The following is a 14,264-nucleotide window of genomic DNA, read 5'->3' as shown; positions in this document are numbered from 1 at the left end:
ATAGTCATAGAAGTAAGTATAGTCATAGAAGTAAGTATAGTCATAGAAGTAAGTATAGTCATAGAAGTAAGTATAGTCATAGAAGTAAGTATAGTCATAGAATTAAGTATAGTCATAGAAGTAAGTATAGTCATAGAAGTAAGTATAGTCATAGAAGTAAGTATAGTCATAGAAGTAAGTATAGTCATAGAAGTAAGTATAGTCATAGAAGTAAGTATAGTCATAGAAGTAAGTATAGTCATAGAAGTAAGTGTAGTCATAAAAGTAAGTATAGTCATAGAAGTAAGTATAGTCATAGAAGTAAGTATAGTCATAGAAGTAAGGATAGTCATAGAAGTAAGTATAGTCATAGAAGTAAGTATAGTCATAGAAGTAAGTATAGTCATAGAAGTAAGTATAATCAGAGAATTAAATATAGTATTAGAAGTAAGTATAGTCATAGAAGTAAGTATAGTCATAGAAGTAAGTATAGTCATAAAAGTAAGTATAGTCATAGAAGTAAGTATAGTCATATAAATAAGTATAGTCATAGAAGTAAGTATAGTCATAGAAGTAAGTATATTCAACAAAGTAAGTATAATCATAGAAGTAAGTATAGTCATAGAAGTAAGTATATTCATAGAATTAAGTATAGTCATAGAAGTAAGTATAGTCATAGAAGTAAGTATAATCAGAGAAGTAAATATAGTATTAGAAGTAAGTATAGTCATAGAAGTAAGTATAGTCATAGAAGTAAGTATAGTCATAGAAGTAAGTATAGTCATAGAAGTAAGTATAGTCATAGAAATAAGTATAGTCATAGAAGTAAGTATAGTCATAGAAGTAAGTATATTCAACAAAGTAAGTATAATCATAGAAGTAAGTATAGTCATAGAAGTAAGTATATTCATAGAATTAAGTATAGTCATAGAAGTAAGTATAGTCATAGAAGTAAGTATAATCATAGAAGTAAGTATAGTCAATGGTGAGGTCAGTAGGAAACAGAGCACGAGGCAACATAATCTGGAAAACAAATATGGAATGCAGAATCTAGAGTTAATGCTGATCTAGGGTTATCTAGAGGTTTAGATGTTCTTCATGAACCCCTTTCTTGATATGATTCATTTGTCTTTATCAAACATTCTTGTATATTGATCAGGAGGTTAGATAACTTAGTCTTTAGTCATCTTTAGTCGCCAACTATCAAGACTAAAATTACAAGCAGCCAAGTTTTAAAAAACCTTAACATGCCATTTAAAATATCAAAGATTCTAGTCGTTTAGGCCAAACATTTTCTGTCACTCAATCACATGTATGCAGAAACTAGAGAATAGAAATATCTAACTTTTGTTCTTTTTTAACATTTCCCAACCACTGTCTGATAACTTTAACCACTAGCCTCAAAGCTCTGTTCCGCGATGACAATGGTGGGAACTTCGTTTCATAATTACCGCCAAACATTTTTATTACAATGGTTCTACTTGTCACAGCACAAAACTGTGATAGCTATGTGTGAAGCTGAGAAAGCTTAAATAGTCTTTGAACTTTCTAATATCATATTTCGTCCGCTAAGTGGGTGGTTTGCTAGTTCACCCGCATTAGATGGTTGAGAGGCTGGAATGGTGGCCCCGAGAAGAGCCGAGATGGGAGAGGAGGGTGAATAAAGTGATTATCAGTTAATACTCGTATTTATACGCTGCCAGCAAGCGTAACAGAGTCTGGACTTTTATTTTAACGATTTATTAACATACTGTTTATAGACTTGCATGTTACTATATAGATTCTCAGAAAATTGTTAACACTCGTATTATGTAATTAGTTAGTGACAAATATTGCTGTTTTTGTGTTCAAAATATTTTATTGTGGCAACAGTTGACCTAATTATTGTGCAGCCAAACAATTGGGATTTTTCTCTTAGGTTGTTGTGTAACCTTTCAGTTTGCCATTGCTGGGTGTGTTACTGCTTTGCGCTGCGAGTTATAGTACTAATAAAGATATTGCGTTTTCTAGCTATAGCTCTTGTTTGATTTTCTAAGGAAAAGTGGTGTATAAATTTCTTGTCATTCTTTTTGACTTAGCATTGTGATATCAGCCAGCGAATCATAGCTGCATTCACTATAGGTGCTATTAGCCAATCAACAGGAGTTCTGATTGTGTGCTTTAATATTAATGGAGTATACAGGGATAATTCTTGTCACGGTTTTTGGCTTGGGCATTGTGATATCAGCCAGCGAATCATAGCTGCATTCACTATAGGTGCTATTAGCCAATCAACAGGAGTTCTGATTGTGTGCTTTAATATTAATGGAGTATACAGGGATAATTCTTGTCACGGTTTTTGGCTTGGGCATTGTGATAGCAGTCAGCGAATCATAGCTGCATCCCAAGGGGTTCACTCTCTTCTATTCATCCCTAAGGGCTAGTCTATAACGTTATAAAATGAACCCTATCCACTGACTTACACATTAAAAAGAATTACCCCTTATCACTTCATCACTGCAGACTAACTGCCCCTTTTTGTTCATGAATACCCCTTTCAACTGGTTAGAAAAGGGTATTCATGTACCAAGCTAAAACGCTCTTTTTATAATAACACTCTAGAGTGTCAGGCCACCAAAAAACATCCCTATAACGTGATTTTCTCGTTGAGCCCTTGGGGATGAAAGTTGAGAGTGAACCCCTGGGAGCTGCATTCACTATAAGTGTTATTGACCAGACATCAAGAATTATTGCGATTGGCTTACTAGAGTGTAAAAGTTGAGAGAAGGCACCCACAAGTCTGTTTATTGGCTCGCCATCGAGTCTGTTCATCAGCTCACCCTCGAGTTTGTTTATCAGCTCATCAATGAGTCTGTTTATTGACTCACCATCGAGTCTGTTTATCAGCTCACCATCGAGTCTGTTTATCAGCTCACCATCGAGTCTGTTTATCGGCTCACCCTGAAGTCTGTTTATCAGCTCATCAATGAGTCTGTTTATCGGCTCAACATCGAGTCTGTTTATCGGCTTACCCCTGAGTCTGTTTATCAGCTCACCATCAAGTCTGTTTAACGCCTAGCTCTCGAGTCTGTTTATTGACTCACCATCGAGTCTGTTTATCAGCTCACCCTCGAGTCTGTTTATCGGCTTACCATCGAGCCTATTTATCGGCTCACCCTCGAATCTGTTTATCGGCTCACCCTCGAGTCTGTTTATCGGCTCACCCTCGATTCTGTTTATCGGCTCACCATCGAGTCTGTTTATCGACTCGCCCTTGAGTCTTGCTGTCGGCTCACTATCGAGTCTGTTTATTGGCTCACTCTCGAGTCTGTCTATTGGCTTGCCTTCGAGTCTGCGTGAGCCCGCCTTTGAGTTGGGAGTTGCCTACCCTTGCATAGTAGAGTTTATTTCCCCATGTTGTCTGTTTGTCAAATTGGCTAAGATTACAATAGGCAATGATAGCGGATGGCACCTGATTTGGAGCACATGGCTATCTGTTCTAGATAACTTTGCAATTTGCCATAGAGCACATAGCCATTTCTTGTGAAGCAGATGTTTACTGGCTCTAAATCAAATGAACATCACATCAGTGGTGTACAATCTATACATAATTGTTCATTGGTGGGTGTGACTATAGTTCTCCAGATAACCCAACATAATAATTTGCATTAATGACCCAACAGAGTAATTTGCAATAATGGTTGCTAGATGGCTTTAATGTTCCAGATTTATACTGTTTATTGGATTTGTCATACCAATATTGTACAGGTTGCGTCACAACGGTATTGTTTGGCAACATGCGATTTTAGTATAGGTTTCTACAATATCGCAAATCGTGCTACCCAATACTGATAAATGTAGAAATTTATCCGTATCACAATTGCATCGAGCTACCACACTAAGGCTATTGAAACTTGCTTCATTAGTTTGGGAATTTCGATTGCGCTCTTGACATGGCGTCCTTTCCTAGCTCAAAAGAGTAAGTTTGTTGGTGCGACGATTTTGTGATTATTATATATATTATCGAAGTTATAACAATCACTGGTATTTTTTTAAATAGCAAGCAATTGAGGTATAACGGATGTCGAACTGCAGTTCTTTTTTGTAATTTAGGCTATCACGAGCGGTTCAATGGCGGAAAAATGAATCTTTTTGGGGAGTGAGCGACTTGATAAGTTTACATCAGTTATTGTTTTTGCATTAATTGAAAATACAATGTAATTTTTTGTATTGATTTTAATATTAAATAGTTTAAATTGATAAATTAACAGCAATAGTTTCACTTATTCTGCCACTTACTCAAATTTCTTGAGCCATCTTATGTTGTCTTGCTATAGCTTTTTTCATTACGTCGTTTTAGTTGATATACTAAATTAGTTATTCGCGATTGTCGAAATTCCGTTGTGCAGTTTGTTGGCAGAAGGGCTGTGTTTTTGTGTTTGCTGTGATTTTTGCAATTTCTTTCTCTATGTTCTGACTGCATGTCAGCTTTGGTTAGGTGCAGTTGAGTTCGATCTGGTTTTGAATGTGTATTTTTAAAGCTTAGATAAAGCTTGGCAGATTTTTTTTGTTTACGTGCAGTTGGATTTATATTGACTTAGCATTGGTTGCAACTGAATTTTTATTGTGACTACGTTATTCCGCTCGACTGGGTCAAGCTGTTTGTTTTTACTGTAGATTTTATAGATTTTTAGCTATAACAGAAATTGGTTAGGACTGCAATAACACGTTGTGAAGCTTCCAATCTTTTAAGTCTTGTAGATGTAGCCACGTGTAGATTATGCAATTTGACTGCACCTTTTGGACTGCAAAGCTACAAGACCACTACAAAAGCCGTTTTTTCAAGTTTAAAAATTATCCATTTGCTTTTTTTAAGAGACTCCAGAGAAATCTCAAAACATCTTCACAATTGGCTACAGGTCACATTGCACGTACCCAACTGCTAACAATCATGTTTCCTCCATCATGTAGGAAACTGCTAACAATATTATTATATTAGTCTTAAGAAGACTTCAATGAAATTTAATGACCTACTAGTTTATGCAGAGAGTCTTTGTGCAGCAGTACATCAACACACAAAAATAAGAAGTATAGAAATATTGTTGGAATCTAATGTAAGATGGCAGAATAGATCAGTAAGAGTTTACTTAGTGCTATTTCATAATCCTTAAAGAAAATATGATGTCTTGCACTAGTCTCAGTAATAACTAGTGATATTAAAATCTATGGTCTGCCTGTTAACAGTGTCTAAGGGGGTGCATTAGTATGGCTTACTCAAGTGATGCTATGAAATATTCACAGACAAACCGTTTGCCAAAAAATGATCTCTAAAAAACCAGAGACATAATGTACAAACATGAAAAACAAATAGCTTGCTCATACCCTATTGAGTTTTTCAAAATCTGAACATATTTAAAGTCCTAAAGTACATATTATAAAAAGCAATTTAATATCTTACTTTCAAGTAGTTTTGGAATTAAAATAAAGTTACCTACCTGTCAATTGAGGCAAGCAAAAGAGGAACAACGCTCAATGCTTATTTTCCATTTATATCTGATCATCGAACACCTAAAAAGCTCGCAGTCATAGCTTTCATCACCTAATAATGGTGACAGACATTAGTGTATGTATTTAGTTAGCGGGTGAGTTAGTTGGTTTGTTATTGTTGTAGCCTATTGTATAATATTAAAAAACATTTCTATTTGAAATAGAATTATTGCCAATAAAGTAATATATATACAGTCAAACATGGATAACTCGCCCACGGATAGCTCGAACACATGGTTAATTCTAACGGTTTCTTTGGTCCGTTCCCACGTAATGATAAATTGCTATATATAACTCGAACTCAACACTGTTAATTTGAACTGTTTTTTTGCCCAACGGCTACCGAAACGGTTGTTATCGCTTTAGAAAATCACTTTATTTAAAGCCATAGAGCTAAACTTCATATTGCCAATTTTCATAAATGCAATAGTTATTTTAGTTAAAATGGGCAATTTTCATATTGCCAATTTTCATCGCGTTGGCAATTTTCATATTGCCAATCTTCGTTTTGCCAATTTTCGTAATTCATAATCGTCGTTATTACCACCAACGGCAAAATATTTTTGTCAACGACTTTTCTAAAGGTTTGGTGAAATTTGATTTATACTGCTATACGATGAATAGCAAGGGCTAGCCGGGTCACGCGTGCAAGGATTTTCGCCACGCACGTACAAAACGAAAATCGCATGTTGTTTTGTATAGGCGTGGCGAAAATCCTTGAGTGCGTGGCGTAACCCAGCTAGCCCGTGATGAATAGTTTTCCGACATTGATTCCATGTTGAATCAACGTTGGAATATTGAATGTTTAAAACGTCTTAAAAATTGTTGTAATTAAACGTATACGTTGTCTTAGCTACAAAACACTATTCATCGTTTGACCTAAACACAGAATACGTGTGTACATTCAATAAGTATCTATTAAAAAAGCGTGAGTGATATAGAATGTACGTAAAACTTCTGATTGAACTGCCTCGGAGTGTTGCTCTTAACGAATCCCAGGTAAAGTAAGGTAATCTTTGCATAAACTTTAAGAAAAAACAGCAAAATTGATCGTGGGTAAACCCCCAAAAGAAAAAAAATGTCTTTTCTTTTGAGCATTTCAACAACAATCAAGTTTTGTCAATGTCAATCTAAAAAACGTCCTGGCAATAACATCACCTCAAACAATGAACCAATCTCAAGTGATAGAAAATTCTCTATACTTTTTGATAAAAATGTTTTAAACTTTACATTAGAAGCATTTAATTCGAAACAAGCCATTTGTGCTTTTGATTTATATTATAGTTTGTATATGTACATGTATCTACTAATAAATAAGTAAATACATGGACTTGTGACAGTGCTCTGATAACTTGAACGCTCTGATAATTCAAACACTTTTGCTCGGTCCCGTGAAGTTCGAGTTATCCATGTTTGACTGTATATACTATATATATGTCGTAAAACTTTTATTTAAACACGTTCTATTTTTCAACCCTTCCCTTAGAGTGGAGCTTCATTGAAGGTGATGTTCAAATAAAGGGTAGTGTTGTATTTTTCAAACACTGTCAGAATGTTGAGAAGATAAATTTAACCCTTTCATGGGCGAATCAAATGCCGCCTATGTTTTGCATTCTCCTTGGGGCAGTGCGCGACATTATCCCTTTTAGGTGCAAAAATTTTGCTAACATACCTCCAACTTGTCATAGATTTCTTAGATTTCTTAATAAATATGTTTGAAGAAGCTGATACATATCTATACCAGTTGATATCTATTGCCTGCAATTAACCTATGATGATCTTGTAACCTGCGTTGCAATTTGATGGAGTATAAAGATGTGGTTGCGTCAAATTTGAGTTTATCTTAAAAGAAAGCATTTTTTTCCTCTATCGGTTGATATGTTGTTTGTTGTGTTAGGCGATTTCATTGCCAAGATATTTGAAGATTAAAATCGAAAAATCTGATCGTGGTAAAAACGCTCAGGCCAAAAAACATGCCCAGACTTGCCCAAAGTGATGTCACGCGTGATATATCTGTCAATATATCTTGTATTCACATCGGCTATTTGCGATAAAAGTCTAGTCCTACGCGGCTCTATTGGCATATATATTTTATTTTGTATTTGCTCATGTTGGCTAGAATAAAATTTTAAATCCTGCTACACATACATTATTATGAATGTGTCAAAGGCCTCAAATAATGAAAATTGAAAATTTGTCTTACTCGCTTTCTCCAAATGCTGTGTAAACATTTGAGTACCGACTACCAATTCTACCGGTCTACGGTAATTCTGTCAAGCAAACTATGTAGAATAAGGTCTTTGTATCGGCACAGTTCCGTCGCTACCCACACTAACGATATACAGCCTCCCAAAAGCCCCACCCACATTATGCCCGTTGCCTATCCTGGGGATGGGACTGTATATCATTGCCCACATCGAAAACTAGTTTGCTACTACCGTAAGTAAAATATGCAAGCTGCGTCTTTGAAAAGAATATACATAGGGATAGAGTTTTAAGGATGAGAAATCTGCTGCAAACTGGATTTGAACTCACATTCGCCAGTTCTGCGGACACCCATATACCGTATTCAATTCACTACAATATTTTGCAAATCATGTTTTGCATTATCTTCAACAATATAATTTTATTATACTATTTTTACAAGCAAAAAGATTTTCATCTCGGCCTAAAGCTTTTATTAAAAATATCAAGTCGTTGCCACTCACATAGTTTTAGCTGATACAATAAGACAAATTCATCTACGACTGCAAACTCAAACAAAACATCATGGTTTATGCAGCACACATTCAAGTCTCTCTTTCCCATTTATGGCAGTTTCCACACTGACAAAGCTGCTTCGGCGGGTGGCACCATATAAACATCCTGTAATCAGTAAAACAAATGCAATAAATATATGTCATTCATAGATATGTCATTCTAACGCGTATCTACTGAAAGCTTTCAAATTGGGAGTTAGATAGATTGCGAGTGTAATTTTAAAAACGAATAAATGTTTAACAAAGGCACAAGTATGCCAAGCCAACAGTTCGAAGCTTTGGTTCTGGAAGTTAAAGATTTGCATTGATCAATCGGTTTTCTTCACTTTCTACAAGTGAGAAGTGAACATCTAAGGTCAAATCATAAATCTAATTTACTAGATAAAACTGCCACAGAAAATTTGAAGCAAATGTAGCTAGATGAACCGATAAAAAAATATAAAACGATGATTAGTGATAATAAAAAGTTATAATTTTATTAATTGGTACATGTATTAATGAGTACTAAAATATTACCTTTAGTATATTCATCAATCTAAGCCATTGTATTGCTAGATGCTATGGATTAAAGAGAAGCTGTCAGGAACTTACTGTACATACGTATCTCGCACCTACAGGAAATTACATTTTAGCCTCAAACAGGGAAATATAATCTGAATGTAAACTCAACAGGAAACTCTATAGGAGACTCAAAGTAAAAGATAAATTTATCTCCATTCTCCGATCTTCCTCCGTAGAACTTTAATCTCCCGATGCCCAGAATACTCGGAGTCACCTTAGCAGTAACTTCACAGCAATTTTTACAATTATGTTGTTCGCCAATAAAACGTGTCGATCGAGTAATTCATCAGAGTAACGGTGTTAATTAATTTAGTAAATATCGATGTCCATGTGATTTAATAATAGCGTAAAATCCCTAAATTTGAGATCACAGACAATGCGCCTTACAAGTGATAACATTTATTACGACCTATATAAAAATTTCGCGCTGACTATTGGCTACTGAAGCGACCTCATATTTATCGCTCGCGGTTTCGTTTCAGATGTATCACTAGTGACGTCACGAAAGAAGCACTCGCTGGAACGTGAGCTTTTTAAAAGTGGGCCTCATTCAAATGCATATATCTCTGGACAGGGTTGGTCTACAATGACAAAAATGGCATCAAATTGTAGCTGATGTTTTAGCCTTTTATGTGTCTTAATTTCATTAAATCGACCTTTTTGACGCAACCACATCTTTAAAGTTTTTTATTTCATTTTAAATTTAAAGGCATGTTTTCATTTTATAACTATATTTAATAAGGTTAGATAATAGCTCATTGAACTCATCGATGTTTGCTACAGTTTGCAGCCAAAACTGGCTTTTTATAGGCATTAGAAAAGGAGTTATGAGTGCGATATTATTGTAAGCTGAATTCAGATTACCGTTATCATGCGATCAAATAATAGGCTATAAATCTGGAAATTTCTAGCTTTATTTATTTATTTTTGATTCAAATATCAAAGGGTGTTTGTGGCTCCCACTGTGACCTTTCCTGCGGAAAACTGGTCCAAATGGCTCTTTGAGTAGGAAAGGTTGCCGACCCCTGTACTAGATGAATACTCGGCATTGCATGAATAAGAAAAAAGTTTTTGAACAGAAAAATTTTATTTAACTTTCCACATTTATCATTTTAAATGAAGACGTTTATCTTTTTTTTTGAAAAAATAAAGTGAAAAGTTGGTATAAAGAACTAACATAGAACTGCAAATAAGGAAATTACGCGAAGATTTTTTTAGATTAACGATTGCGGCGCGCAAGCTGCTCAGCGCGTAAGCCAGCTAAGAGAAGCGTATGTTTTAAAAACAGCCTTTCGAAAACTGGATGCAGATCACAGAAAAACTCGCATCACTAAAAAACTACTATTGTGACGCTAAAATGTTGGTAAAAAATACTGCACATCTCAGTTATCGAACTGGGTGCATTCAGACGAATGGATGCACAGTGACACGCATTTTGGCTGGTAGCTGCAATAAGTAGGAGCGCTATAAATGGACATAAGGTGTACAAAAAGGTAAAAAGACAACAAAACAAACACTGAGATTTATATATATATACAGTGAAACTCGGATAACTCAAACTTCAAGGGACCGAGCGAAAGTGTTCGAATTATCAGAGTGTTCAAGTTATCAGAGCACTGTCACAAGTCCATGTATTTACTTATTTATTAGTAGATACGTGTACATATGCAAACTATAATATAAATCAAAGGCACAAATGGCTTGTTTCAAATTAAATGCTTCTAATGTAAAGTTTAAAACGTTTTTTATCAAAAAGTATAGAGATTTTTCTATCACTTGAGATTGGTTTGTTGTTTGAGGTGATGTTATTGCCAGGACGTTTTTTAGATTGACATTGGCAAAACTTGATCGTTGCTGAAATGCTCAAAAGAAAAGACATCTTTTTTTTTGAGCGTTTTACCCACGATCAATTTTGCCGATTTTTCTTGAAGTTTATCCAAAGATTACCTTACTTTACCTGGCATTCGTTAAGAGCAACACTCCGAGGCAGTTCAATTAAAAGTTTTACGAGGTTTAACGGTACATTGTCTATCACTAACGTTTTTTGAATGGATACTTATTGAATGTACACACGTATTCTGTGTTTAGGTCAAACGATGAATAGTTTTTTTAGCTAAGACAACGTATACGTTTAATTACAATTTTTAAGACGTTTTAAACATTCAACATTCCGACGTTGATTCAACTCGGAATCCACGTCGGAAACTATTCATCACAGGCTAGCCGGGTCACGCACTCAAGGATTTTCGCCACGCAAATACAAAACAAAAACAACATGCGATTTTTGTTTTGTATGAGCGTGGCGAAAATCCTTGCGCCTGTGACCCGGCTAGCCCGTGCTATTCATCGTATTATACGATGAATAGCACGGGCTAGCCGGGTCACAGGGGCATAATAGTAGTACGTATAAATCAAATTTCACCAAACCTTTAGAAAAGTCGTTGACAAAAATATTTTGCCGATGGAGGTAGTAACGACGCTTATGAATTACGAAAAGTTGAGGTTTACCTCTATGGCTTGAAATAAAGTGATTTTCTAAAGCGTAGCAACCATTTCGGTAGCCGTTGGGCAAAAAACAGTTCGAATTAACAGTGTTGAGTTCGAGTTATATAGAGCCATTTATCATTGCGTGGGAACGGACCAAGCAAATCCAGTCGAGTTAACCATGTGTTCGCTATATCCGAGGGTGAGTTATCCATGTTTCACTGTATATATCCATCGGTTTTTTTACGTAATCAAGCCGTTTGCACATGCACTCGTTCACGTAAAGCCGCCATATTTGTAGAAAACGATTGTTATTATTTTATTTAATAGTACTTTTTGGTGTTGTTTTGATACATAATAAAAAATTGCAAACAAAAGCATCGTTTCAAACTTTTATTGCAAAAGCTTCGTGTTTTTAACAATAAAATTGTCTATATAGATGGCCGACAACGATTAAATGCCATCACAAAAAAACGAAGGATAAGATTTATTACGCTCTTTTCCAAATCTCTCTGGCAAATAATTAAATCACAGGAACAAACCTTGGTCTCTAATAATAACTAAATAGTACAGACTTATTTGCTCGCTACTCTTTTTTTATAAGGCATCTCGTAATAACCTTTTGAACTCTTAGCTCACAATTTCTTAGCTTTAGTTGTTTTTGCATCTAATAATCTGCTGATACTTTGCTTGAGTTGAAAGACTTTTAAACATTTTTGAGTTGTTATTTTATTATGTTTTAGAGACGCTCGGGCTGCATTTGCGGAGGCCGAGGCAGAACTAAAGGTATTTTCACAATTATCCACTTGCTATTTATTACTACTTTCTAATTTTGAAAGTTTGGTTTCTTAGTTTTTTTGAGTGGATGTTTTAAAATAGTGTGATTCCTCACTTCCCGCGGTTAATCAGGACCCTCCACGCAGTAAGTGAAAGTTCATGCAATGGAAACTAACAAACCTATATCTAAAGCAGTCACTTCTGTATTAAACGTAACCATGTTCCTCTTTTTAAGTTGATTGGACTGTTTTTAGGTGTTTAAGAGGTTTTGCACATTAAGAGGCATGATGAAGGGTGTCACTTTGCACTTTTACATAATAAGGAAATAGTGAACAGTTACTACTGCTATCACAATTATGCTCGTGGGAAGTATCTCATTGGGCCAGAGTATGAGAGAGATTTATGTATTTTATTTATTTGGTTTTATTTATTTTTTTATTTTTATAAATAGTATAAAGAACGTTCTTTCACCTCGTCAAGTACTTAAGGCACAAAAGCGGAACTACTAAGTGGCGGGTAATTGCTGCTCTAGTTTAATAGGCGGAAAGAATACTAATATTCAAATACTACTTATGACATCTACTTCATTTTCAATATGGCTGCCATTGCTTCTTTTGCTATTCGTGAAAGCTTAATATAAGCAATTTTAATTTTTCATAATTTGAATTTTAAGATAAATTAACTTCAAAAAGTTACCAGCTTGTGATATGTACTATGTACCCAACAATTAACTAGCCTATAAAACTAATTGGTTGTATGTTCACTAGTTAAGTATATTTGGCTGCATGCAATTTTTAACCTGTTTGTGAATGTGTGTATAAATATTAAAATGCCTATAAATACATTATTAAATACTTAATATTAAATTATTTAATAATGTATATTATATATTATTATAATTATATAATAATGTAATAATTATAATAATTATATTGTTATAATTATATATTAATGTATTTATTTAATATTTGATTAAATAGTTTTATATTTAATTTTTCACATTAAATATTAAAAATATTTAATATCATATTTAATATTAAGTATTTAATATTAAGTATTTAATATTAAGTATTTAATATTAAATATTTAATATTAATTACTTAATATTAAATATTTAATATTAGATATTTAATATTAATTACTTAATATTAAACACTTTATATTAAATATGATATTAAATATTTTTAATATTTTATATCAAAAATTAAACATAAAACTATTTAATCAAATATTAAATCACGTAAACAAGTCTTACTTTTATATTGCTAGCAAACAATGAGACATTGCAGTATAAATCTTGTCTGCTTACTAGACCAATCGCAATGCTTCTGTTTCGAATATCGTTGTTCATACTATAATATCCTATGCAGAAATGCACGTATGCGATAAAAGAAAGGCCTCAAGACATTGAGAACTATATCAGAAGGTCTAACGCTCATCTTACTCTCGCCAACTTTTCAGGTAATTTTTACTGTTTTAAGTGTTATGTTCACCTGTTTGAAGTCACGCTTACAAATTAGAAAAATGTATCACACTTGAATCGAATACATATATTCGACTTGGAAGCCAAGCATGCTACTAACTGTTTATGCCTGTTTGAAGTCATGAGCTACTAACTGTGCTCCTTAATCACTTTGCTGCATTGCAGAGTAAATGTGCACCTAGCTATTACACATGATGATCTCCAGTGGACCCGCGCCATACTGTTTTAATTCATTTTAGAGCTGGCGCCAACGGTCGAAAGTGTCATATAGAGGGGTATAGAAACCCATAGTAATTATCATAGTAAAAATTTGATATATGTACATAATTAAAAATTATGAATTAAAAAATTAAAAATTTAGAAACCAAGTAATACGCTATCGATATCTACAGTAACTATAGTTATTTACAGTAACTATAGTTATCTACAGTAACTATAGTTATCTACAGTAACTATAGTTATCTACAGTAACTATAGTTATCTACAGTAACTATAGTTATCTACAGTAACTATAGTTATCTACAGTAACTATAGTTATCTACAGTAACTATAGTTATCTACAGTAACTATAGTTATCTACAGTAACTATAGTTATCTACAGTAACTATAGTTATCTACAGTAACTATAGTTATCTACAGTAACTATAGTTATCTACAGTAACTTTAGTTATCTACAGTAACTATAGTTATCTACA

General features: G+C 34.0%; 1 protein-coding gene across 1 annotated transcript in view; it reads left to right on the top strand.

The window, feature by feature from the left end:
* Positions 1-3,865: 3,865 nt before the first annotated feature.
* The window catches only part of LOC137401695 (protein SGT1 homolog), a 29,925-nt gene continuing 19,526 nt past the window's right edge, over positions 3,866-14,264 (top strand). The window contains exons 1-3 of the mRNA XM_068088154.1: positions 3,866-3,937; positions 12,053-12,095; positions 13,457-13,547. Coding sequence (XP_067944255.1) covers positions 3,912-3,937; positions 12,053-12,095; positions 13,457-13,547 — 160 coding nt within the window. The 5' untranslated portion in view covers positions 3,866-3,911. The remainder of the gene's footprint in view (positions 3,938-12,052; positions 12,096-13,456; positions 13,548-14,264) is intronic.

Source organism: Watersipora subatra, chromosome 8 (genome assembly GCF_963576615.1).
Source record: "Watersipora subatra chromosome 8, tzWatSuba1.1, whole genome shotgun sequence".
NCBI lineage: Eukaryota > Metazoa > Bryozoa > Gymnolaemata > Cheilostomatida > Watersiporidae > Watersipora > Watersipora subatra.
Note: the sequence above shows the minus strand (reverse complement) of the source record. Positions and strands in the feature narration are given on the sequence as shown.